General features: G+C 39.4%; 1 protein-coding gene across 2 annotated transcripts in view; it reads right to left on the bottom strand.

Annotated features, from left to right (window-relative positions):
* Window positions 1-27,314, bottom strand: part of LOC129008432 (protein kinase C-binding protein NELL1) — a 931,522-nt gene that overhangs the window by 730,105 nt on the left and 174,103 nt on the right. For both annotated transcript variants that reach the window (XM_054440696.2, XM_054440695.2), the window contains exon 4: window positions 11,364-11,534. In XM_054440696.2, coding sequence (XP_054296671.1) covers window positions 11,364-11,534 — 171 coding nt within the window. The remainder of the gene's footprint in view (window positions 1-11,363; window positions 11,535-27,314) is intronic.

Raw genomic sequence — 27,314 nt, forward strand, 5'->3', positions numbered from 1 at the left:
AATGACGAAGCAGACACAGGTACTAACAAGGGTAAATCACGTTCCTCAGGCAAAATGCAGGCTAATTTTTCATCTCTGGGTAACAATGCAGCTGCCAAGGCCTTCTGCCCTGGGCAATGGTACCACACCTTATCAGTTCCCCATGGTTCTTTTGGATCCTGTACCTGTGCCAAAGTCACAGGGGAGCTTCTAATAGGCCACACAGACAGTACACATGTCCCCTGGAGGAGGAGCCCTTCCTTGGCCATTCCCCTACAAACGGTTAATTGTGGAGGCCACACATTAAATACCCAAGGAGTACCATGTAAGTTATACTGCAGTCCCTACCCACCCCCAGGGGGCTACGATAGCCAACCATCTGCAAACAGCGGCTTGGAGAGTTTATGGCTAAGACTAGGTTTTCTGTTCCCTCTGCCTTCAGGGGTGTTGGAGCAGGCAACAACAGATTATCATTGTCCTCATATCTGGTTGGAGAAGGTCATCCTTCCTCTCATAGATCCAGCCATATGGCCTGGTCCTACATGGGTTGGTGACTAACTAGCTAATTCTGTAACTCTTAGGTGATTTACCAAAAGGTTAAGCCTTGATAAATTGCTCAGCTATCGGTGCAGATTACCAGAGGTGTTACTTCCTTGGTGATCATCATCCATATTGCCCTGAGTTCAGCTCATTAGCTACTTTGCCAACACTTGGTATCAAACTTTATAGTGTCAGTACTAGGCTGTACTGCAACAGCAGTCCAGGTAGCAGCAGTGCTCTGGCTAGACCTATCTGTATACTATGCCTCATCAGAAATAGGGGGGTGTCCTTCCTTAAACGGTGATGGCTCAGGGTCTAGGGGTACCTCAGGCCCCATGGCCTTATCTTGCATTAGGACTATAGGCTTCAATAACTCGTGTAACTCTGCTGCTAAGGGACTTGTAGAGTACTCCATTGCTCTAAGTAGGTGTCCCACTTTGCTAAAGTGGATGTCTGTGCTATCCCAGTCTGTGGGGTTGTTACCCACGAATGCACCCATCCTGCTATTGGGTAAGCTGTGCACATGACAACTGTAGCCTGTCCTGTTACGTTCTTATGAGCCTGAAGGGCAGCATATGCAGTTACTAACTGTGTCTTTATCAAGGAATACTGGAGCTCAGCTCCCTTCCATAGTTGAGACCCAAAGCCTACTGGTGTATTCAGTGCTCCATGCACTGCTATACGCCCTAACTGAAACTGTCTGTGGTCACATGCACATCACGTTTCAATGGACACCCCAAGTTTAAATGGACACCTCTGGCTAACTACCCGTAGGGCTTGTGTCTGCAGAATTGCCTGCTGGCTGCCAGAAAGACTCTCTCAACTGCATCATCTCAATCTCAGACATAAGGAGCACTGTCACTTCTAAACCTGGGCGGTGTCCTGCAGGGACTGAGCATGTACTTCCCACAGTGCAGTCAGAAACACCCATCCAACTCTGCTGGTGAAGATGCATTCCTTCTTGGTGCTGTGAGCTTTCAGCTGCTTCAGTGCTTTCTCCACACTTACAGGAGACCGGTCCACTGCCTCTCACATTTCCACTGGGGATCATCAAAGCAGCACCACTGCCACAGGGTACCACAGCCCATGCTGAGGTCACATAGCCGAGCTGGGAGCCTCGGGGCTGAAGAACCACTCACCTTCTCCTGCCAGCTATGCCAAATGTCATGCCAGATATTGGGTTGCAGCCCATGCTGAGGTTCGAGGGGAGTGAGTGGACAGGTGGCGAATGGCTGAAAGAACACTCAGGGAGCTATAGGCAGGTGAAATATGGTTTTATTCAGCGACTCTCTCATCAGCAGCTCTCTCACACTGTTTGCCTTTATCTCAGCTGCCTGCTCTGGCTCTGCGGCTCCTGCCGCTCTCATGCTTACAGCTGCATTCCCTGGCCTGCAAGGCTGGCTCTCCCTTACAGGGCCAACAGCTTCCCTCTCTCCCTCTGGATGCATGCTGTATGCACAGCGTCAGCAGCGCAGTTATACCTTTTACAAACAATAGTAGCTCTGAGCCAGGTGATGAGCCTTCCCATGTTATGGCTGTGATTAAATAACAAGTGGAGTTATGCACCTGCACTCCAAACTCACTGAGTCACTCTGGCCCAGATGTCTGCCTCAGCCTATTCTTGACCAAGCACATCCCTGTACCTCACACTTAGCATCCCAAAAGCTCCCATCTATAAGATGCAATCACATCCATCTCACAGAGATATAAAGAAGATCAGGTGAATGTATTAATCATCTCTAGAGAAATATAAGACACGAACCTCAACTCACTAATGATTAAGCAAAAATTCTACATTTTCCTCAGCGTAGTGTTATGCCTCTGAGGCTAAAATGTCAAAGAATACAAGAAACTTGAATCAGCATTTCCCCAGTCCCTTTCTTGCTTGTACTTCAGCCAAAAACAGCATCAGACCTGGAAAGCAGATATTAGCAAAAGTACATTGAAGGATTCGTTAGTCAACTGCTTTGGTGAGGATGTACCAGGACTAATCACAGCCTAGGGCTGTTTACCTCCAATGAAAATAAAATTCCATTCTGGGTAATACAGGCATTCTAAGTGTCCCAAAGATGCCAGCTGATGGCCAAAACTTGAAGCCTGTAAGTTCAAATGTGTGAAATTTGCTGTCAGAAAAGTGAGACCCTCAGACTAATAGACTCTAATGAGTAGGGATGCAACATGGCATTCCTGAGGGAGAGTTAGAGACACCATCACACCAGCACTTTAAGGAGGAGAGAAATTATTTCCACTCTAATTGCCAATGAAAACCCTCAGGTGTGGGTCCAGGCACATTAGCTGGCTGGCTCTGCAACTCTAGAACCCTTGCTGGGAGAAACATTCACAACAAACTAAAAAGGATAATCTGGAGAGAAAAGTCACCTGGATTTGGGGTTTGTGCAGGAAAAAGAGTGCACAGAAACATTTTCCGTGCAAGCCTCTTCATCCTTACATCCTAACCCCAATATACCACCTAAAAGAGGAATAGCTGAGCAGATGCAGCTATAAATCTGTTTTCTTGTGTCCAACAGCTCTGGCTGCTATTATTTATAACATTAGTTTAATTAAAGTTTCCAAGGAGATAGATGAATCTTGTTACAGTAGTATAGAAAATCAGTTCTTTTCAATGACATCAGCATCCCTGATCTACCTGGAAAACTAATGCACTGTTTGGAATTCTTTGTTTTTGTTTTTGTTTTTTCAATTAAAAAGTCCTCATGGCTCATGCATTTTTTTTTTATCTCCAATGCTCTTTTCCAACAAGTGAAGCATAAAAGGAACAGAGAAAACTAATATATGAATGTGTATATGTTTTTTCAAACAGAGTTTCACCAGGTGTATTGTTCTGGTTTATTTTCTTTCCTTGCTTTTCTTTTTTAAAAATAACCATGCATATCCAACAAAAATAGAGTAAAATTACAACAATAAAGATGCAAGCATCAATAATTTTCCTATCAGAAAATATATTTTTCTCTTGCAGCCTATTTTCCCCCTCCATTCATCTATATAAACCCATGTCCATGTAATACAATGACAACATGAAACGTGACTGAAGGCAGGTAGATGAAATCACTATGAGTTGGAAATGAAGTCTTATTTTCCTCTCTATTCTAACACATCTCAGGCCTCAGGTATGCAACAAAATGCTTTCTTTTTAATCCACTCGTCGCCTCAGGTAGCCAACAGACCATCAGATAAAGGAAAGAGTCTATTGTATTTTTTCCCAGTTCTTCCTATTTGCAAACTTGAAAGCCCAGGAGTGCAAGTGGATGGAAAAAATGCAGGTCACTCTCTCATCTTCCACTTCAAATAATCCTTTCACCTCCTGTCTCTCTTTGCCTCTGAGGCAATCATTAACGAAAGGCATATTTAAACCCACCAGAAAAAAAAAAAAAAAAAGAAAAAGTTGAAGGTTCTTAAAAATTAGAAATAGGTCTGCTACTGATGTTAAAAGAACATAGGACAAGGTTAAACTTGGAATCCACCTAGTGAGGTTGACATGAATATGCCACAGGGTACATAGCATGAGTAGAAATGTCGGGGCTCAGTCAGAATGAGATATCCAACACTGTAATGGTCAGGCTGCCTTAGCAATTAAGCAGACACTCTCTATTTTGCCTGAAAATCTCATTTGGAAAGTATTATATTGGCCATCTATATCTTTAACATTAGCTCTATTTCCTGTTATTTAAATCTCTGTGACTTAGCAGCATCCAAGGCTTCTTTTACTTCAGCATTCAGAGGATGTATGTCTTTCACAGCACAACTATCCATCATCTGCTTGCTACTGTGCACTGCCCTCTGTCACCAAGCTACCAAGGCCTCCATGGCCAGAAAAGCCTGCATCCCACACAGACTGTCCACTGTCGCATGTCTGAGGCGGAGAACTCAGGAAGAAAGAGCACAAGGTGGAGAGAAGAAAAGGCCAGCATCCATTAGCATCCAAAAGTACATATTCAGTATCTACTCCAGCAAGTGATTAAAAAAAGAAAAAGGGAGAGTGAGCATCCAGGAGAAGTGGGCTTTGGTCTTTGCTCATCAGCAGCATGTTGCACCGCCAACTCACATATAAATTCAGATGATTGCAAACCCCTGCTGGTCCACTACAGAAGTGGCACTTTGAAAAGGACAAGCTAAGTTGCTCTCCACGGTGCTAAAGGGGGGAGGGGAATGCAAGCCATGAAATAAGACTTGTGATGAGATAGAATCAGGAGATACAACCAGAAGGCTAGAGTAGGAAGGAGACTTAAAAGTCATCTAGTCCTAGCCCCACATTTTATACTTAGGAAGCTAAAGCCCAGAGACAGTAAAGGACTTGGACTTGCCCAGGGTAATACCAATTTCTTTCAGTTCAAGTTTTCAGTCAAGAGAATTTTTGTGCTAAAAAGCCAGACTTTCAAAGTAGAGAAGCAAATAGCACACATTTTGCTCATCCATGTGGGCTTTAAAACATCCAGAAAATTAGAGCAAATGAGTTCCCTCATTTGTAAAGTCAAAACTTCACACCCTTTCATAAAAGCCATGATAATTTTGCCTCATGAGTGGTGGGGAGTAAATTTCTGAACCACTCCTCACAGGAATAAAAAGGGAAAGAGGGCATGTCACTTTCTCAAAGCCCTGCCAGGATCAACAAAAAATCTTTCACAGGAGGAGGTGTTTCTTTCCCCACTCTGACTCAGTTACAAATTTTTAAAGTGAATCTATTGGTGTAAAAAGCATGCAATACTGTGCTGCACTATAGACCAGAGAACTCAAAGACAAACTACTGGCGAACCTCGCTTAGGATCTGGAAAGTAGAATAACCTCAGAAACCTCACATTGTTCAGTGAATCTACATTACACATTATGTCCTGAATCCATGGGATATAAGCCACTATTTTCACAGAGGTAAAAATTTGACTAAATGTTACCCATTTTCAGTACAATATATTAAAACCTTCTCTATATTATGGTACATGTCTGTTGTGCTTAATGATGTCATATGTTCATACAGAAGCTTAACATTTTCAGAGGATTTGGCATATACCCTCTAGCTAAATTCCTACCACAACCCTATGGTAGAAGAATTCATATTACTGCCATTTTACAGATGCAAGCGCAGTTTCTGGCATATGAATGAGTGAATGAATGAATGAATGAATGAGAAAATTAGACATAGATTTCTTGCTTTCACACTCCTGCATCATTACATAAAAATCACATTTTATAAATGGCAAAACCAAGACTAGGGTCCAAAATATGTTTCCATCTAGATTACACCACAGAGCGCAAATGCCTCAAATATGAAACATGGAAAACAAATCTTTCCTTTTCCTCCCCTCTCCCACACTTCCTTCTCTGTCTCTCCCTACAGACCTTCCCTCACTACCAACTCGATGCTACTTACCCATACATGCTTTTCTCTCACCACACTAGAATTGGCACTGTTATGCCTGTGAGATAAACCTTGTTCTAAGCCTGACTCATGTGACTGGTACAGAATCAGATCACATAATGGTGAAACTATAAAGCTGTGGAGATTGTCATGCATTTTCACCTAGGCTGGTAAGAAATTGAAAGGTTACTCCAAGTCCCCCAGGAGCTTCCCCCAAGTCCCCCAGGAGCTTCCCCCAAGTCCCCCAGGAGCTTCCCCTACTGTGATCTCCCAGACCTGATTGCCTCTACCAGGAATCTAGCAATACATCATATACTGACTGCCTTGCCACGTCTCTTGCCTTGTACTGTTACTTAAATTTACACACGAGTATGTCCTATCTTCCTAGCTTGCTTCCCATCTCTTCCTAGACAACCTGAAGCTGCTTTGTTAGTTTGACATGAGGCATATGCTAGCTTCCAATTTTATTTTAATTAATTTTGATAATGAGTTGTGCTCTTGTATTTCTGTTTATGAAGTGAAGAACATATCAGTTGGAGAACCAGGAGATTGAGAGTCTCAGCCTGGCTCTCTTGAAAGCTGAGACCTCTGATAGTCATCTCTTAATTTCCCTCTGCATACTACAGCAGAAATGCTTGTATAAAACCAATGTCATGCATTATACTTGTGATTTAACCACCACAAAAAATACAAGGTTAAATAATATGTTGGTAAGTAGTTGCGGAGCTCTCTGGAAGGAAGATGCCATATCAACAGATTTCATTATGAAAAGCCTACACATATAAACAGATGCTCACATCCTGAAATTACTCTGAAATTTTAGATAGAAACCTTGAATTACTGACTCATTCCGTGATTTGTAGCAAGTTTAGTTTTGGATTCTGCATACATTTCAAGATCAGTTGTATGCAAAAATTGGATGTGTTCTGTGGATAATAAATGGCATGTGTTAAAAGTAAAAGATAAATATGTTTAGTCTAGTCTAGACTAATCACTTGTTAACTCCCTGTCAAGGTGACAATCGGGCTGCAGATGTGTGTGTATGTGCCATACACATTTGAACAAGTCTGAAAAAATAAGAGCTAAGGTGAAATGTGATAGACTGCACTTAAGAGCTGAATTTTTCCAGCAATGAGGCATAAGGAGTTTAACACAGGGTAGGGACGCCAGCATATTACAAAAAGTGCTGGCCAAAGGCTGGGTGAATTAAAAGCCATCCATCTCTTAGCTGCTGAGGAGCTCAGCTCTACTGTCACTTCAGGACCAAGATGCTGGGAGTTCACTGTTTCCAGCTCTTTCCACTGTTCAGCTGCCATTGCGAGTTATCAAATCAGCCTGCTTGCAGGGCTCCTGTCTGCATCCAGGCTTCCTCTGATACCCAGGGACTAGGCCCAATCACTGTGAGGGGCTCTGGTGGTTTCAGAACGAATTTAAAATGACTAAATGAATAAGCCAAGAACTTCCTGATGGCAAGGACTCTTATTTCCTTGTATCCTACACAGCCTGGCAGAGATAGTATGCTCAATAAATAAATTTGATGGGCTGAATGAAAATTAAAAGTTACAAATAAAGAGAAGGAAATAAAATTCATTTTGTTGTGAAAGGGAAAGGTTGCTTATGCACTGAATCCCAGATGTTGGTGGATTCTGTCCTTTGAGTAATAGACACAGGCTGTAAAGTGAGCTGAGAAGGGAGAGGGTGAATCTAAGGAAGATTTGTTCAGGTTTCATTCTAGGCTTTATTGGCAACTCTTAATATAAAAGGCAGCCAGAGAAAAACCCAAGGCAATGGAGATAATCAGTCTGCCCACCCAACTGAATGGTTCCTTTTATGTTTCTAGCTTGAGGTAATCTGCTATCCACACATCAGGAACTTCTAACTAGGCCCAGCTAAACAGCTGAAGCAAGGAGAAAAGTGTCTCAGTAGCAAGCAGAAAGTGTTGAACCGACTAAATTAGCAGTTGCTTTTCTTGTGACAATTTGTACAATTAGGTCTGAAAAAGCTGTTTCTCAATTCTGACCTAAAAAAATAATGTGCAAAATCCTGCCATAGTAATATTCCTCAGAGCAATGGAATTATATGGGAAATCTATTCTTGATTTTAGATGTTTTCATGGTCCCTGAACCTTCTGTAGTATCTCTCCCTTGGGAAGACTCCCTGGTGTGGTTGTGACCTTGTCTTTGGCAGTACATGTCATTAGCACACTATAGAGGTGACCTGGAGGGTGGGTTAGACTAAGGCTTTGGAGATAGATTCAGACTCAAAGTTTTGGTTATATGCTTATTATATTATGTGATTGACACCTAGTTATTTATCTTGAGATATTCTATTTCCAAATCTGCAAAATGAGTCTAGTAAAACTGTCCCCATATGGTTATCTTAAGGAATACTATTCCTAGAACATTACCTGGCCTATAGTAGAGGCTCAATAAATGTATATCCCTTCTCCAGCACCAACGCAAAGGGTTCCATCAATTAGATTTCACATCTTTCCAAGCAGCTCCCAGGATTAGCAATATAAAACATGTGGCGGGGAAATACTAGAAAGGAACAAACTACTCACATTTAATCTTGGCCTTCCCTCATGTACCAAATAAAGTGTCAATGGTCCCTACTATTGGGCTAAATAGCTTAGTAGTAGCTAGATGCAAACACTCATAGGTCAAACTGGGGTTCAAATCCTGGTGCTGCCATTTATTAGTAGCAGGATTACAAATATATAATCTCAGTTTCCTCATTTTAAAAAGAGGAAAAACTAATAGGATGAGTATTGAATAAGTTAATCTATGTAAAGTACACAGCACTGTGCCTAGCACAATCAAAATTCAAATGTTATCTAACATCATCTCCTTTCATGCTCTAATCAGCAGAACACTACTGTGTGAGAGGTTGAGAAAAACTCTAAGAGTAATAGGGATCAAAAAATAAGAATCACAAAGTAGTAATGGATAGCTGAAATTCACTCTCTGTGAGGGTGGGTGAGACTAAAAGTGATAGAACCAGCATCTTGATATATGGGACAGAGCTTCTGCTACTGTAAAGTTGGCAAGTTCTGGCTGGGAAGACACTTGCGAAGAAGGTAAAGTTTGTTTCATGCATTAGACACTACCCTCTCCTTAATCCTTTTCTCCTTCTTACCCTCCTTCAGGTAACTGGTCTTCCAAGACTTCATTTATTTGTTGAAGCCCAACCTCTCCACCAAATTCCTTCCCCTCTTTCTAAACCAGTGGTTTTGAAACACCAGTCCATGCACCAAGGGTAGACTGCCTGCATGGAACCTATATGGAGGGCTTGTTAAAAATACTGCTTCTCAGGTTCCACCCTCAGGGAATCTAATCCAGTAGGTCAGAGGCAAAGCCTGGTCATCTATTTTTTTAATATGTTCCCCAGGTAATTCTTAGGTATAGTCAGATTTTGAAACCATGTTTCTAGACTTTTCCTACATGAAAATCAAAATTTACTTTCCTTATGACCCAGTCTTTTGGGGCCATTTTTTCTCCTGACCTACCTGAAAAATGTATTTGTGTTTAGAGTCTATGAATCATTAACTAGCAGCAACTTCATAAGTTTTCCCTCCAAGATCTTACATAAGGGACATGTTATGCCACAAGCCAAAGTATGAAAAATATTAAGAAAACAGAAGGAATATTTGGAACACCCTCAGTCAATTCTTTATAAATGGCAATAACTCTAAAGAATACTGTGAACTACAGATCTCCCATCCTCTTCTCACTCTCCTGGTAGAGAGGTCATGGTTGCCATGAAGGACGTACAGAGTATGAAAGTTTGAAGGCAGGGTCAAAGAGGTTCCATTGATATGCGGAGTAAATAACAACAACCACCATAAACGTGGACTGAGCACTAAAGGCCAAGCACCAGCTAAGAACTGCTCCAGAGAGAAGAATGTCAGGAAACGAGTAAAACTTTTAGAAGGAAGAAACAAAAAACTGCATAGCAAGAAAACAACAGTATCTCTAGGACTCTTAAGTTGGAAATTACGAAACTAGGGTTTTGTGGCCTCTTTCTGTCCTGTGGCTTAGAAGGACAAGCAGGGCTCTTCCTCTGCAATCCCATTTGGACAGCATGTGGATGGTAGGTCACAGTGGGTCACAGGAGTGTTGCCTGACAGGCCACTTTAAATCTAGAGAATTGAAGGGGGCAATGAGCTCTTGAAAGTGAAAATGGATATAGCAGCTAAGCATTGGCTTTATCCAGGCTGCCCAGCCCCAGTCTGCAGGGTACAAAGGAGCTAGTGGTTTCTATGGAAACTCTGTCCAGACATACTTATTATATCTGGTGGAAACCACAATTCTTCAGAAGTCTAAAAAGCACCTTAAATAGGTCACATCAAAATGGACCAAGACTCACCTCAAGATGGCAAACCTTCCCTTGAGGCTGACAACAGTTCCCTGCCCTTCCAACTCTTCTAAAAGAGACTGCAGAGCCAGAGTGGCAGGCACATTCAAGGATCTTCTCATTAGAAATGTGGTCTGAAACTGACTTGGAATATCTCTCCTCTTGATGGTTTTTGGAAGGGAGGCTATCCCCAGTATGCCTGTTCTTTATCCTGGGTTCAAGGGAGCAAGCCTTGTGTGGCTGAAAAGTCATTTTAACTTTGATGGCATCATTAATGAGAATCAACAATGCATGGGCACTGCTCAGAATGCAAAAAAAATCTGTAATTGGACTCGGGTCACTATCCATAAGGATTTTCAGTGGGTTATGGAGAGATAAAAACTTTCCCCTTGAACACCATTATCCAGCTGTCCAGCCATAAATGATCCAATAGAAACCAATGGTCTCCCTCCTTCTTCAATTTTCATTAAACCTGGCTCCAGTGACAGACAAGGGAGACAACATTTCCATCCCACCCCAACCCAAAACCTCCTGTGAAACCCCCTAGTCCCACCATCCCCTGACAAGCTGGAAGGCTCATTCCTCTGGAGAAAATACATGGCATCAATTCCAAAAGGCTCAAAGAACAGTCTCTTTAAGAAGCCTCCATTTGGAAAAGATATTTAAGCAAAGGTGAGCTTGATGAAGTGAAATAGAATTAGCTGCTTCAGTGGCACAGGCTTCTCAGATTCATTCCAAGGTAGACAAGCTTATTCGCTCCCAAGTGGAAAGAACTCAACAACAATATATCACCGTTAACTGTGATCACAGCTCCATGGAATTCCAGCCAGTGCCTGGAGCACACTGAGGTGCACTTACTATTCCCTAATCTGCAATCAACCTTCTGTACATTTGCTCCTAATCACGGGATACAGTTTCATCTTAATGAACTGTTTTCTTATCATATTACAGTTGGTCATTTCAGCATGCCTAATGTCCCATTTGGTAGGTTAAATTACAATTAGGGTCCCTTGGTGTTTGTTTCCTGGCAAGTCTTGAAGGAATTTGATATTTTTTCCCCTTTTCCATTGCTTGATTTCAAGGGCAGAATCAGCAACGCTCAAAGACAAAGAAATACCTGTTACAGTCGACATGGAGCAGGAGGTGAGAGGCGCTAACTGACAGTGCAACCTTGTGCCATTGTCCATCTGCCATCCGGTAAGGAAGTGCCTCTGTCCTTGGCTTCCCATTGTGTACGTAGTGATACCGAATCTCATCCCTCAGGCCGCTGCTCTCCAGTTCAAAATAGCTGTATGTAAAGGAACAAACATCTGTTTTATTTTAGTTCTGGATATCACAGCCATCATCAATCCCTCAACCCCTTACTACCAGGTCTCTCACAATCTAAAATTAGCTAAACATGGCACAAAGAGCCAAGACTTCAAATCAATTCACCGTAGGACACCCAATGAATCTGTTATCTGAGAACCCTCATGGCAACATCTTGAGCCTCTGAAACAGAGATCAACTGATCCACCGTGAGGTAACAAGCCACAGCTAATTAGCAAAACTCAGTGCAGTGTTTCTTAAATACTTCGAAGTACAAATCAGGACCCTCATTCCATGAATGTCTAAAACAGGCCATTCATGTGGAATGGGTCTATTGATGGTTATTTTTAGAACTATTATCTTTACTTTTTCAATAATTAAAGGGAAACAGAAGTCATATTGGACATCAGGGATTGAAATACATTGTCAGAATGAAAAGATTAGTCTTTTTTCTTCTCTGTAAACAAAAAGATATAATTGAATAACAATTCCTAGATAATGAGTAGGGGAGAAAAGGTTGAAGCTAGTCATGAAATATGCAATTAAGTTTTTTCTTTTCCAAGATTATGATCCTGTTTTTCAAACCCATAAGAAATTCTTAGCCTTACCACTGTGGTCTGCACTTCAGTCATAAAATGCTACAAGCAACTTTGGGACACTCCTCAGGCACACAACAGGGCTGGTACTTTCACAGGTGCCAAAACTATTTTGTTTCCTATGCCTCTCTTCTGAAATGTGTCATTGTCATCAATATTGGGCCTGATCTCACTGCCAGGGCTTGCACTAGGTATTTCACATATACTAATTTATCACTCAAAAAACCTATGAGACTGGTATTATCTTTTTTAAAAAACTTAAAAACTGAGATTAAGGATTAAACACACCCAAACCAGATTTATACTGAGATCTAAATTTGACAGTGTATGCACTTTCTGCCAGTTTGTTGCCCATCCCAGAGGCATGATGACAAAGTGGTGAGGATAGCCTCACCAGACACTAACTCCACCAACTCATTCATATAGGCAACTCCAGAGTGATTCCCCTAGACAAGTAACTAGGCTTAATCCCTAGATTTGGAAGGGCCTGCTGCTTCTGTTCTAATCCAATGAGCTGGCTAACCCCACGAGCCAAACTGTATTTAATCTAAAAGAAATGCATCTTCTATGAGGACTAAAACGAATATATCAGGAAATTCAGCCTCTATTGTGCCTGAATCCCAAAAGTCATGCCAAAGAACAAATACATATTTCTTGCTCATCTTTCACAGATCTTTCCAAAGTAAACAGTGAAGGGCAAGCAGAGAGTCAAGACCAGCCTCTGACCCACCTCATTTGCACCAGTACAAAGAATCATGCCCGAGGTCATAAACTAAAAGAGGTTATTTATACCATAGCAGCCAGCTTCTAGGCCCAGGTTCACACTTATTAGTAATAATTTATGTAATACATACTTTATAAGACTGCACAAAAGGAAATGCTTTAACAAAGAAGACATTTATTTTAAGGGAATTCTCCAGTTTCTTCTAAGTTGTTAGAACACTGAAGAATCAAACAATCAGAGAACTTAGAGGTCAAGAAGATGTTACAGACTATTGGCCATTCATTAATTCATTCAACATGTCTTTACTGAACACATAATGAAAAACTAAAAAGGGGTTTAAAATATATATCCCACTTCTGAAGGTGCTTTGTGACTAATGAAGAAGGAAGTAAAATATGTCCCTCCCCCCTCCCAAAAAAAAGGTGGAAAATTGCCTAACAGGAACAAAGGAGGAGGCAAAAAAAATCATTTAATGAATGATTGTCATGTGCCAGGAATATGGCAAGTGCTTTCATAGACATCATCTTTTTAATTTCTTTAAGGTAGATTTCATTATCCCTATTTTGTAGATGATCAAAGATATTAAGTATCTTGCCCAAGACCATTTAGCACCTGTATAGAAATGCACCACGAACTTATATTTGAGATCTTACCAGGATTCACACATCATGAGAAATCTCTCAATTACTTCACTTTGACCAATAAGCAACTACTGGGGGAAGGGACATGACCTTGAAAGGGCTTCAATCAATGACAATTAGAAATACTCACATAAGTCACCTGATGGAATCATTAAACAGGGAGGCAAATACATTTAACCAGATTTCATCATTATTTTTGGGGTTGTGGCCTCATTGAGCAAGTGTTCAATGTATTATAAACAGATCTCTTAGAGATCACTTTATAAAGCACTGGAGTCAGTGATTACATTGGGGTAATCACAAATATATAGCTATGAGAAAAGAAGTCTGTCTTAATGTCAGGCAAATGATACTTGTATCTTAGACTGAAGTTTCTGGCCACATCCTGCACATACTCAAAAAGTGCTGCATCTCATGCAACTTGGATGAAAATCAAGATGATATATTTTTGAAAAAACATATCAGATAACTGCTGAAGCGGCCTTAGCAATAATAAAAACACTGGATGGCTAAGCAACATCTGGTTAAAGTTCTTTCATGAGGGCTGGGAGGAAAATAAGGCAATATTTCCAGGCAGTAATGCTCTACAAATAAAGATGTGAGGCAACTCTGAGCAGAAAGTCATTTGGCCTGATGGGATTTGGCTGTAGCCTGGAGGGAAGACTCATGTTTTCTAGTAGAACCTTGTGACTCAGGGTGGTCTATAGACCACCAATAGCAGCATCATCTGTGGAAATTCAAATTATTGGGATAACCCCAAGGACTACTGCAGCAGAATCTGCATTTCAACAAAACTCCCAGATGATTCATGTTCTATGTTTACATCTGTGTTTAAGAAGCACTATAGTAGTATGCCAGGTGTTGCCTTACTTTCTGGCCAGCTGGTCATGAGGGGAGCAGAAGTTTGACGCTATGAGCAAGTGAATAGGAGCCATGTGGTGCTGCCAGGTAGAAGGAGGACACTGGAAGTGACAGTAGGCTGGTATCTAGTGAGCAATCTACCCCTAACCAGTCCTCATTCTTTAGGACTCAGGTGTATTGGGGTCTTTTCAAGAGTCTCTGGGGAGGGCAGCTGTACAAATGATAAAACTATAAGCCAGATTTTGTAAGCAAAAGATTTTGCAAGCCCTTAGCCTTGGACCTCAGCCAAGTGTGTTGTTCCAACAAACTGCCTTCACTCCCAGAAAAGTCTGCTCATCCTGCAAATATTTGAAAACAGCAGTGATATTCCCTCTTCTTTTTCAAGCCAAGCATCCTGGTTCCTTCCTTTATACTCCCATCTCCATCTAAACTATGAGCCCCTCCTGGACAAGGATTCTGCCTTCTTCCTCTTTGCAGCCTTCCCCATGTTGGTCACCATGCGCTAGGCATGATCAAATGAATCAATTTTCCACTTAAATACAGCATTCAGGAATAAAGGCATTTGTACAGATGTGGTCTAATGCAAAGTACAGTGACACTATCACCTGCTTTGCTCTGAGCTGTGCACAACTATGCCTACACTGACTTTCTCATCAACTAACACCCCACGACCTTTCACACAAAATGTTACGAAGGCAAATCTTTTCCAACCTGTATTTACTTAGCTGAATTTTTTAAGCCCAGGCCTTTGCTTAAGTGCAAGGTAGACCCAACCCAGAATCAACATGCATAATTCCCCAAAGGTCCACCCTTGGGTATCAGGTACAATCAGTATTACCATGAACTGAAGTCAATTTTCATAAGACTATCTGAATTCCTTAGTAGATCTGCAAATAAATTTAGGAACAATAATTCTAAAAATGTAGGTAAAGATCAATCAAGTTATTTTTATTAAAATTTTTATCATTTTCCCCAAAATCGATACCAAAGGTATCCTATTTTGAGATTACATACATATTAAAATATATAATATAATTTTATATTTATATATTTATAATAAAAATTTTATATTCATATATTTATATAAAATGTTATATTTATATAATATATAAAATATATTATATTTTTATATATATAATAGAAGGGCTTGATATATTCAAAACGTTAAAGTGATTATTGCTGGATGAATTATGTGGCTTTTCACTCTGTGTACAAGAGTGAAAACAGTAAAAGTTAATTTTAGATGGCATCCAGCACTAAATCACAAGTAAAGGTAAAACATTTCTTAGAAAAGGTCTCTTCTCCAGTTATTCTACAAGGATATACACTAGCTATTTAGAGAACTACATCACACCCAAAGAGCTCCAGAGTTAGTGCAGTACCTGTTTACATTCCAACAATGATTTTTCTATGGCCCTGAACAAACCATTGCTTCCTAGGAGTCTGGGTGGAGAGGTCAAAGCAAAATGGATTTGGGAAACAAGATGACATCCTTTCCCAGTGTGTACCCCTAGCAGGACTTTCCAGATACAGAGAAAGCCAGGCAGGTGTCCAGCTACTTTCTATAAAAGGAATAAGCCACCACATATAGAGAGAGAGTACCTGGGTAGATCATTTCCACAAATCCCGGAAAATCCTAAAAATGATGAAAAAAATAAGTTTCCCAGCATACTGCCTACAATTTTGTAGGACCTCAATAAAGGGTAATTCTATTTTTATGGGCAATAATAATAACAATGATAACAAAAATAATATAGCTAACATTATTTATGTAATAATAGCTAATACTTATTGAGTACTAATCATTACTAGGAGAACTGCCTTTAGGTCTGTATATTTCATATCAAAATAATTCCTACCACAAACCTGTAAGATATTTTACTTGTTTTAACAAATATTTCTATAGTAGTGACTATGGGCCAGGCACTAGTCTGCAAATATTTACTCATGTAATCCTCATAACAACCTTAAAAATTACCAACTATTATCATCCCTATTTTATAAAAGATGAAACCAAAGTACAGAAAGATTAAATAACTTGCCCAAGTTTGTATGAGTAGATAAGAATAGATCCAGGATTTAAACAAAAGCAGTCTAGTTCCAGGCTCACTGGGTACAGTGGCATGATCACATCAGGGTCAGAGGACAAAACAGTTCACGTGAACTCAGGCAGCCTCCATCCATGGTTCTCATGATGCCCTAGTCAAGGTATGCTGCCAAGTCAGACTGTTGCAGACCCAGGTGCCAGCCCTCATTCTTTATGCTAATCTCATCACTCTGGAAAGAAATGCTATGGTTGTTCATGCTGAAGCTCTTTTTTTTTTTTTTTTTTTTTAAATGGAGTCTCACTCTGTTGCCCAGGCTGCAGTGGCACCATCTTGGCTCACTGCAACCTCCACCTCCCACGTTCAAGCCATTCTTCTGGCTCAGCCTCCTGAGTAGCTGGGATTACAGGCGCCCCGCCACCACACCTGGTTAATTTTTGTATTTTTAGTAGAGACAGGGTTTCACCATGTTGGCCAGGCTGGTCTCGAACTCCTGACCTCAAGTGATCCACCTGCTTCGGCCTCCCAAACTGCTGGGATTAGAGGCGTGAGCCACCGTGCCTAGCCCATGCTGAAGCTCCTGTCTCTTTCCTGGTCCTAAGTCCACTGTTTGGCTAATAAAGAGATTAAGCCAACAACACAAGGCAGGTATACCATGCCCCACCTTAGACCAGGGGTCTCAATGGCTATGTGTCCTGAAAAAGAGGCAGTATCACCATTTTTAAGTAAATAGTAGTGGGACTACTGAAGCTTGAGTTGCAACCTGAAACCTGCCAGACAAACCATGTAATTTTTGGCATATCATGTCCCTGCCCCTCTGTGCCTCAGTTTTTTAATGTGTTTTAAATAAAGTAATTATATCTGATCTGCAAAGCCCTAGGATTCCTCAAAAGGCTCTTAGAGTGTATGGCAGAGGGAAAAGATGAGGCCTATAACCTTTTTTAACCAGAGCAACTTCACTGCCATCTATTACATAAATTGGAGTTTCCCGTAAGATTTCATCTGGATAAAAGAGATCCACCTCCAAAAATAGTTTTAAACTATTGAACTAAATAATTTTTAAAGTCCAGCTCAGGTCTAAATTCCTAGAATTCTTATGCTAATTTGCATCTGATTGGTTGGTCAATTAGTTTCATTCTATGCATGATATTATGTCAACATTCAGGCTCCTGACTCCTTATCAGCCTGGAGGAGAGAGGAAGGAGAGGTAAGTGTAGCAGATGTAGCCAATATCTATACCCCGCCTTCTCCCTGGGCACTGGGCACATACTAAAGTATATTCCCCAGTTTCCTTGAATCTAGGAGGGACCACATGAGTAGCTGTCACCAAAAAAAAAAAAAAAAAAAAAAAAAAAAAAAAAAAAACATGAGCAGAGGTGCTGTGTATTATGTCCAGGCCAAAACAGTTAACATAGGATGTGCCTTATCTACACCAGTAGCGGACTTCCAGTGGAGAATTCTGAGGCCTTATTGGGTGGTGGCACCATATGGTGGAAAAAGTCTGGGTCTATAAATGACTTCATGGAGCAGAGATACCTTTCCTCATGCAGATTAACATTGAACTGGGAAGTAAACAAAAATAAACTTTTACTGATAATCACCAATGAAATTTAGAGATTACTAGTCTACCTTGAGTCAGTAAAGAGAGGTACAGAAACATGAAACCGAAGAAAGGCAAAAAGAAAAAACGCTGAAAAGTAACAACGGGCACAAGTTATTGCTAGTCTATAAGTAAAAAGCAATGGCAGCAGGCATGAACACAGTCATCTCCTGTCCTGTATATCACAGACAACCTGAATTACATGGCTTAATATTCTGTTGGGAAAACAACATCTCCCATCTGGCATACTCTTCTACAATGTGAATTTCACATTCCTTACCTTGAAAGGTGGGAACTGTGTCTCCTCCCCCTTGAACCTGGATGGACTTGTAAGTACTTTAAGGGCAAAAGTAATGCTTGGTGACTTCCATAAATGTAAAAACGCAGTTTCTATCTTGTTTACCAGAACACTTGTGCTTTAATCCCTAAGTCACCTTGTAAGAAGTCCAACTACGCTGAGGCCACCTTGCTGTGAGGAAGTCCAGACCGTACTGGGGAGGTGGCATGTAGGTGCTCTAGTTGACAACCCCAACTGGGATCCCAGCCAACAGCCATTGTAAACACCAGCTTTATGAGTGAAAACACCTCCAGCTGGCCTGCCCAGCTGCCCACTCTTCTCACTGAAACCACAAAAGTGGTTGCATAGAGATAAGCCATCTTTTCTGGGCTCTGTCCAAATTCCTGAACCACAGAAACTGTGAGCAAAAGTTTTGGGGTAGTTTTTTTTATACATCAATAGAAACTGGAACACTCTAACTTCAGGTATACAGATTTTTATTATACCTTTAAAAATTAAAACTATAACTTAAGTATGTTTCTACTAAATGCCTGGCCAGATAACCAAATCTCAAAATGTTGATTTTCTGCTTATAAATAGCACCACAGATACATAACTATACATTTTCTTTTAACTTATAAAAATGGAATTCTACCAAAAATGTAATTTAATATAAATAAACCATTATATGTTTTAAAATACATGGTTTTCAGAGGCTACTTAAAGAAACAAATACCTTAGGACTACTTTGATACCTTTCTCATTAATCTATTATTTTTCTTGTATCAAACCCAAGCATTTTGGCCTCAAGCTTCTTGTTTACACAAATGGAAGTGGCCCCGTTGGTGGTTCTTTCACAAATCAGATATCTTTGGGTTCCAGGTCCATGTGCTCTTTAAGGCTACAGAGCTATTTGACTAAACTAAAGTCCTGATTTTCCCAGATAAACTTCTGGTACTCTCAACTTCTGTTTCCTTTATTCAGAGCAATATGGAAACAGAATATATACCAGAAAAAAATATGCCAGGTGTAAAGAGGCTTCAGAACCCAGACATCTTGTGATCAATCCCTCCCCTCTGCCATTCAATCCATGTGTGAATGTGGGCAGGATACACCATTTCCCTAAGCCTTCTTTTCTTCATCTAGTTGAAAATAAACATCTACTTCACAGATTTCTTTTGAGAATAAAATGACAAACGTTTGTAAATCGCCTTACAAACTGCCTAGTATCCAATACTGATTATGATTTCCCTTCATCTTTCTATATACATGAAAATAAACAGCCTTACAAAGGTGTGATGCTGCTGAAAGCATACACATTCTGCCTTTTCTCAGAAAGAAGTGCTTTTCTGCCTCCCCCTTTCTCTTGTTTAGACTAGATCTGGTGATTTTTACTTGTAGTTGTAAGGTTACATATTAGTTCTGTACTCAATCCTCTTAGCAAACATATAGAAGAGATTAATCGTGACAGCAATTACAAACTGCCTTTGTTATTGAAAATAAAACACTCACTGTTAAATGAAATGTAAAACTCAGGCTCTTTATGCCCATTCAAAATTGTTCTACTGCACTCTTTAAAAATCCACATGGTATTAGCCACGCTGTATTTAACAAAGTAAAGGCTGGCTTCTAACTTCCCTAGAGAACCAGGAAAAATACATGAAACTTCAGGCAAGTTAAGATAGAAAAATAAAATCAGTGGCAGAAAACACTTAAAAAAAAAATAAGCTAATTTAGCAGGACAAGGGGAGAGGAATCATTTGGTTTTGATTGTCAAGGCCTGCAAATAAAGTCAAATAAAAACATTTATTAAGCAACCAAGCCGAAGGCACTAAGCTTGGAATTGCACAACTCCATCTTAAGACTAAGGTATAACTTTGGATCTCCAGGAACTCAAAATTAAGATGTTTATGAATAGCAAGATTTAGGAAATAGGTACTAAATATATCATGGTGGTTGTAGTTGTAGTGGTAATGGTAATTGTACTAACGACCAAAACATATGTAGCACTTTCTATACTTGTTTCTAAATTTTATCTAAAATGCTTAAAGAAGAAATATTATTGTTCTCAAACAAGAAATATAATCTTCAGTTTTCTAAATTTTTTTATTTCTATTGTTCAGAAATAATCTGATATATCTATAAAGGTACTCAGCGAAAAATTTCCCTCCCATCCTGTACCCAGTCTTCTCAGCATCCAACAACCCTCATAGGCAACTAGTGTTGGTGTCCCATGTATTTGTACAAAGTTTTTTATGATAAACTCTTTTACAATAGTTTTATATTCGCAGAAAATTACAAAAATAGAGTTTCCACATAGCCCACACCCAGTCTGCCCTATTAATGAACCAATATTAATAGATTATTAACCAAGTCTATATTTTATTTAGATTTTCTTAGTTTTTACCTAATACCCTTTTTAGGTTCCACATTCTTATCTAGGATGCTACAATACATTTGTTTGTCATGCCTCCTCAGGCTCCTTATAGCTGTGCCAGTTCAGACTTGCCTTGTTTTTTTATGACCTTGACAGTTTTGAGGAGTACTGGCCAGGTATTTGGTAAAATATCTGACAATTGGGATTTGTCTAATTTTTCTCATAATTATACTAGGATTGTGACTTTTGGGGAGGAATACCATAGAAGTAATGTGCAATTCTCACAGTATCGTATCTAAGAATGCATTCTCCTACATGACATCACTATTGATGTTACTATCAGGGTTCATCTCCCTGGCTAAGTGTTGGTCAGTTTTCTCCATTATAAAAATACTCTTCCACCTCCCAGTTTTATACTGTCCTCTTTGGAAGGAAGACACCCTGTGGAGCTCATACTTAAGGAGTGGGGAGTTATATTCCACCTCCTTGAGGATGGAATATTGAAATGAAAATATTCATTTTACATAAATTACTTAGAATTTTACTGCATGGGAGATTTATTCTCATTTATTTATTCAAACACTCATTATGTCAGTGTAGACTCATGGGTTATCATTTTTTACTTTGGGTTACAATCTAACACTGTTTATTTTGTTGCTCAAATTGTTCCAGCTTTAGCTGTTGGACGTTTTTCAGCTGGTTTCTTTGACTTACTCCCATCGTGTTTCTTGTTTCGTTTTATTTTGTTTTGAGCATTTCCTTATTTTCTAGTACTACAAGATGCTCAAGGCTCATCTTACATATTTCCTGACCCAATCCTAAAATCAACCATCTCTCCAAGGAAGCCTTGTTCCTTTTACTGGAGAATGGTATTGGAAATCAAGATTTGCCCACTATGTGTGCTCATGGCTACAAGGTATTGTTGCTTCTGAGCTCTCTCAGCCAACAGAGCAAAGAAATACGTGTGTGTATAGCAATTAGTATATATACACATATCTATAAATATTTCTATATGTATCCATTTGTATCTAGAGTAAGCTAAACATGAATTCATACTGATGTCTTAAACTCTAATCCGTTATCACATACATAATTCTAGTCTCTGTCCCATGCTTATCTGTAATCTCCCATAATCTACCATTCATTTACTTAATTATTCACTTTCTGTATACGTGTATAATGGTTTTAAAATCATTAACCAATACCCTTAGGTAAACAACTGTATTAACTCAAGTGAAGTGTCTATATACAGTTCCTTCCGCCTTTAGTCCTACATACTCCATTCATTTCCAAAGTTCCGGAAATCAGCTCCTATTTCCCCAATCCCCATTGTTGAGGTTATTTCACACATTTGTAATACAGTTAGATAATTCAGTTACATTCTGAATTCCATCCTGGGATGTCTTAACTTCCTAAATGATTTTTTAAAATATGCACACATTGAGGTTTACTCTCTGTGCTGTAAGGTTCTGTGGCTTTTAACATATGCATAGTCTCATGTGTCCACCATTACAGAATTACACCCAATAGTTCCACTGCCTAAAAAATTCCTCTGTTCTTCAGCTATTTAACACTCCCCCAACTCCCAAAGCCTTGGAAATCATTAATCTGTTTGTTATGTTGTTTTAATCTTTTTTTTTTTTTGGCTTTTTCCAGAATGTCATATAAATGGAATGATACAGTATTCAGCCTTTTCAGATTGGGTTCTTTCACTTAGTAATATGCATTAAAGATTCATCCAAATAGGATCAACCATAAAAAAAAAGTTTCACCTGTGTCTTTGCATGGTTTAATCATACTTTTTTTTATAGCTGAGTAATACTCCATCATATAGATGTACCACAGTTTATTTATCCATTTACTTATTGAAGGACTTGGTTGCTTCCTGTTTATATGCAGGATTTTTTGTGAAAATAAGTTTTCACATCAATTCAGTAAATACCTAGAAGTGCAATTGCTGGCTTTTGTGATAAGACTATGTTGAGCTTTGTAAGAAACTGCCAAACTGTCTTCCAAAGTGGCCATACTACATTACACTCAGACCAGCAATAAACAAGGATTCCTGTTGCTATTCATTCCCACCAGCAATTGGTATTGTTGGGGTTTTTTTTGATTTTACCCATTTTAATTGGTGTGTAATGGTATCTCATTGTTTTAATTAGCATTTCCCTAATGATAAATAATATTGAGCATTGTAATATGCTTATTTCCCATTTACATATCTTCTTTAGTAAGATGTCTATTCAGCTATTTTGCCTATTTTAAAAAATAGGTTTGTTTACTTGTTGTTTTTATTTTATTATTATTATACTTTAAGTTTTAGGGTACATGTGCACAACGTGCAGGTTTGTTACATATGTATACATGTGCCATGTTGGTGTGCTACACCCAGTAACTCATCATTTAGCATTAGGTATATCTCCCAATGCTATCCCTCCCCCCTCCCCCCACCCCACAACAGTCCCCGGTGTGTGATGGTCCCCTTCCTGTGTCCCTGTGTTCTCATTGTTCAATTCCCACCTATGAGTGAGAACATGCAGTGTTTGGTTTTTTGTCCTTGCAATAGTTTGCTGAGAATGATGGTTTCCAATTTCATCCATGTCCCTACAAAGGACATGAACTCATCACTTTTTATGGCTGCATAGTATTCCATGGTATATGTGTGCCACATTTTCTTAATCCAGTCTATCGTTGTTGGACATTTAGGTTGGTCCCAAGTCTTTGCTATTGTGAATACTGCCACTGTAAACATATGTGTGCATGTGTCTTTAGAGCAGCATGATTTATAATCCTTTGGGTATATACTCAGTAATGGGATGGCTAGGTCAAATGGTATTTCTAGTTCTAGATCCCTGAGGAATTGCCACACTGACTTCCACAATGGCTGAACTAGTTTACAGTCCCACCAACAGTGTAAAAGTGTTCCTATTTCTCCACATCCTCTCCAGCACCTGTTGTTTCCTGACTTTTTAATGATTGCCATTCTAACTGGTGTGAGATGGTATCTCATTGTGGTTTTGATTTGCATTTCTCTGATGGCCAGTGATGATGAGCATTTTTTCATGGGTCTTTTGGCTGCATAAATGTCTTCTTTTGAGAAGTGTCTGTTCATATCCTTCACCCACTTATTGATGGGGTTGTTTGTTTTTTTCTTGTAAATTTGTTTGAGTTCATTGTAGATTCTGGATATTAGCCCTTTGTCAGATGAGTAGGTTGCAACAATTTTCTCCCATTCTGTAGGTTGCCTGTTCACTCTGATGGTAGTTTCTTTTGCTGTGCAGAAGCTCTTTAGTTTAATTAGATCCCATTTGTCAATTTTGGCTTTTGTTGCCGTTGCTTTTGGTGTCTTAGACATGAAGTCCTTGCCCATGCCTATGTCCTGAATGGTATTGCCTAGGTTTCCTTCTAGGGTTTTTATGGTTTTAGGTCTAACATGTAAGTCTTTAGTCCATCTCAAATTAATTTTTGTAAAAGGTGTAAGGAAGGGATCCAGTTTCAGCTTTCTACATATGGCTAGCCAGTTTTCCCAGCACCATTGATTAAATAGGGAATCCTTTCCCCATTGCTTGTTTTTCTCAGGTTTGTCAAAGATCAGATAGTTGTAGATATGTGGCATTATTTCTGAGGGCTCTGTTCTGTTCCATTGGTCTATATCTCTGTTTTGGTACCAGTACCATGCTGTTTTGGTTACTGTAGCCTGGTAGTACAGTTTCAAGTCAGGTAGCATGATGCTTCCAGCTTTGTTCTTTTGGCTTAGGATTGACTTGGCAACGTGGGCTCTTTTTTGGTTCCATATGAACTTTGAAGTAGTTTTTTCCAATTCTGTGAAGAAAGTCATTGGTAGCTTGATGGGGATGGCATTGAATCTATAAATTACCTTGGGCAGTATGGCCATTTTCACGATATTGATTCTTCCTATCCATGAGCATGGAATGTTCTTCCATTTCTTTGTATCCTCTTTTATTTCATTGAGCAGTGGTTTGTAGTTCTCCTTGAAGAGGTCCTTCACATCCCTTGTAAGTTGGATTCCTAGGTATTTTATTCTCTTTGAAGCAATTGTGAATGAGAGCTCACTCATGATTTGGCTCTCTGTTTGTCTGTTATTGGTGTATAAGAATGCTTGTGACTTTTGCACATTGATTTTGTATCCTGAGACTTTGCTGAAGTTGCTTATCAGCTTAAGGAGATTTTGGGCTGAGACAATGGGGTTTTCTAGATATACAATAATGTCATCTGCAACAGGGACAATTTGACTTCCTCTTTTCCTAATTGAATACCCTTTATTTCCTTCTCCTGCCTGATTGCCCTGGCGAGAACTTCCAACACTATGTTGAATAGGAGTTGTGAGAGAGGGCATCCCTGTCTTGTGCCAGTTTTCAAAGGGAATGCTTCCAGTTTTTGCCCATTCAGTATGATATTGGCTGTGGGTTTGTCATAGATAGCTCTTATTATTTTGAGATATGTCCCATCAATACCTAATTTATTGAGAGTTTTTAGCATGAAGGGTTGTTGAATTTTGTCTAAGGCCTTTTCTGCATCTACTGAGATAATCATGTGGTTTTTGTCTTTGGTTCGGTTTATATGCTGGATTATGTTTATTGATTTGCGTATGTTGAACCAGCCTTGCATCCCAGGGATGAAGCCCACTTGATCTTGGTGGATAAGCTTCTTGATGTGCTGCTGGATTCAGTTTGCCAGTATTTTATTGAGGATTTTTGCATCGATGTTCATCAGGCATATTGGTCTAAAATTCTCTTTTTTTGTTGTGTCTCTGCCTGGCTTTGGTATCAGGATGATGCTGGCCTCTTAAAATGAGTTAGGGAGGATTCCCTCTTTTCTATTGATTGGAATAGTTTCAGAAGGAATGGTATCAACTCCTCTTTGTACCTCTGGTAGAATTTGGCTGTGAATCCATCTGGTCCTGGACTTTTTTTGCTTGGTAAGCTATTGATTATTGCCTCAATTTCAGAGCCTATTAATGGTCTATTCAGAGACTCAACTTCTTCCTGGTTTAGTCTTGGGAGGATGTATGTGTTGAGGAATTTATCCATTTCTCTTAGATTTTCTAGTTTATTTACGTAGAGGTGTTTATAGTATTCTCTGATGGTAGTTTGTATTTCTGTGCAATCAGTGGTGATATCCCCTTTATCATTTTTTTATTGCATCTATTTGATTCTTTTCTCTTTTCTTCTTTATTAGTCTTGCTAGCGGTCTATCAATTTTGTTGATCATTTCCAAAACCAGCTCCTGGATTCACTAATTTTTTGAAGGGTTTTTTGTGTTTCTATTTCCTTCAGTTCTTCTCTGATCTTAGTTATTTCTTGCCTTCTGCTAGCTTTTGAATGTGTTTGCTCTTGCTTTTCTAGTTCTTTTAATTGTGATGTTAGGGTGTCAATTTTAGATCCTTCCTGCTTTCTCTTGTGGGCATTTAGTGCTATAAATTTCCCTCTACACACTGCTTTGAATGTGTCCCAGAGATTCTGGTATGTTGTGTCTTTGCTCTCGTTGGTTTCAAAGAACATCTTTATTTCTGCCTTCATTTCATTATTTACCCAGTAGTCATTCAGGAGCAGGTTGTTCAGTTTCCATGTAGTTGAGCGGTTTTGAGTGAGTTTCTGAATCCTGAGTTCTAGTTTGATTACACTGTGGTCTGAGAGACAGTTTGTTATAATTTCTGTTCTTTTACATTTGTTCAGGAGTGCTTTACTTCCAACTATGTGGTCAATTTTGGAGTAGGCATGGTGTGGTGCTGAGAAGAATGTATATTCTGTTGATTTGGGGTGGAGAGTTCTGTAGATGTCTATTAGGTCCGCTTGGTGCAGAGCTGAGTTCAATTCCTGGGTATCCTTGTTAAACTTTCTGTCTCGGTGATCTGTCTAATGTTGACAGTGGGGTGTTAAAGTCTCCCATTATTATTGTGTGGAAGTCTAAGTCTCTTTGTAGGTCACTCAGGACTTGCTTTATGAATCTGGGTGCTCCTGTATTGGGTGCATATATATTTAGGGTAGTTAGCTCTTCTTTTTTTTTTTTTTTTTTTTTACCGTTTAATCTTCTATTTAATGGTAATTTATTTACTTTGCACTATATATCATAGACATAAACTATTATACACAACTGAGAACAGAGGAAATAAAAAGAAAAATATTTTTCCACATCAGTCAACTCCAATTGTTTATGGACTGACTGGCCACCTAGTAGATTACATTTCATCTCCTTCACAAAGACTTCCCTGACTCTCTTCCCCACCCTTTTTTGAAGAAAAGCAAATAACTCTGTCTGCATATTCTTCCATGCTGTTTGATCATATTGCTCCTAAAGTTCTTTCTCACTGGTTTACGGTTAAGACTTATTTGTCATTCTCTCAGCTACTACTTACTAATTGGATGATCTTGAGCCATTCACTTGGATTCTCTGAACCTTGATTTTTTTAATCTATGAAAGGGAGATAATAGCTAGGTATGTTCAAGCACCTAGCACAGAGCCTGGCACATAGATGACACTTAAAAATAATGGTGGCATTTGAGTTTGAATTCCAGAAAAAAAAAGACAAATAAGTTTCAGAAACGAGTGATATTTTACAAGAAGAATGTTAAAGTCACATTAGGAGAAAAAACTGCATAAGTGTGACTCATCAACTTG

This window comes from Pongo pygmaeus, chromosome 9 (genome assembly GCF_028885625.2).
Source record: "Pongo pygmaeus isolate AG05252 chromosome 9, NHGRI_mPonPyg2-v2.0_pri, whole genome shotgun sequence".
NCBI lineage: Eukaryota > Metazoa > Chordata > Mammalia > Primates > Hominidae > Pongo > Pongo pygmaeus.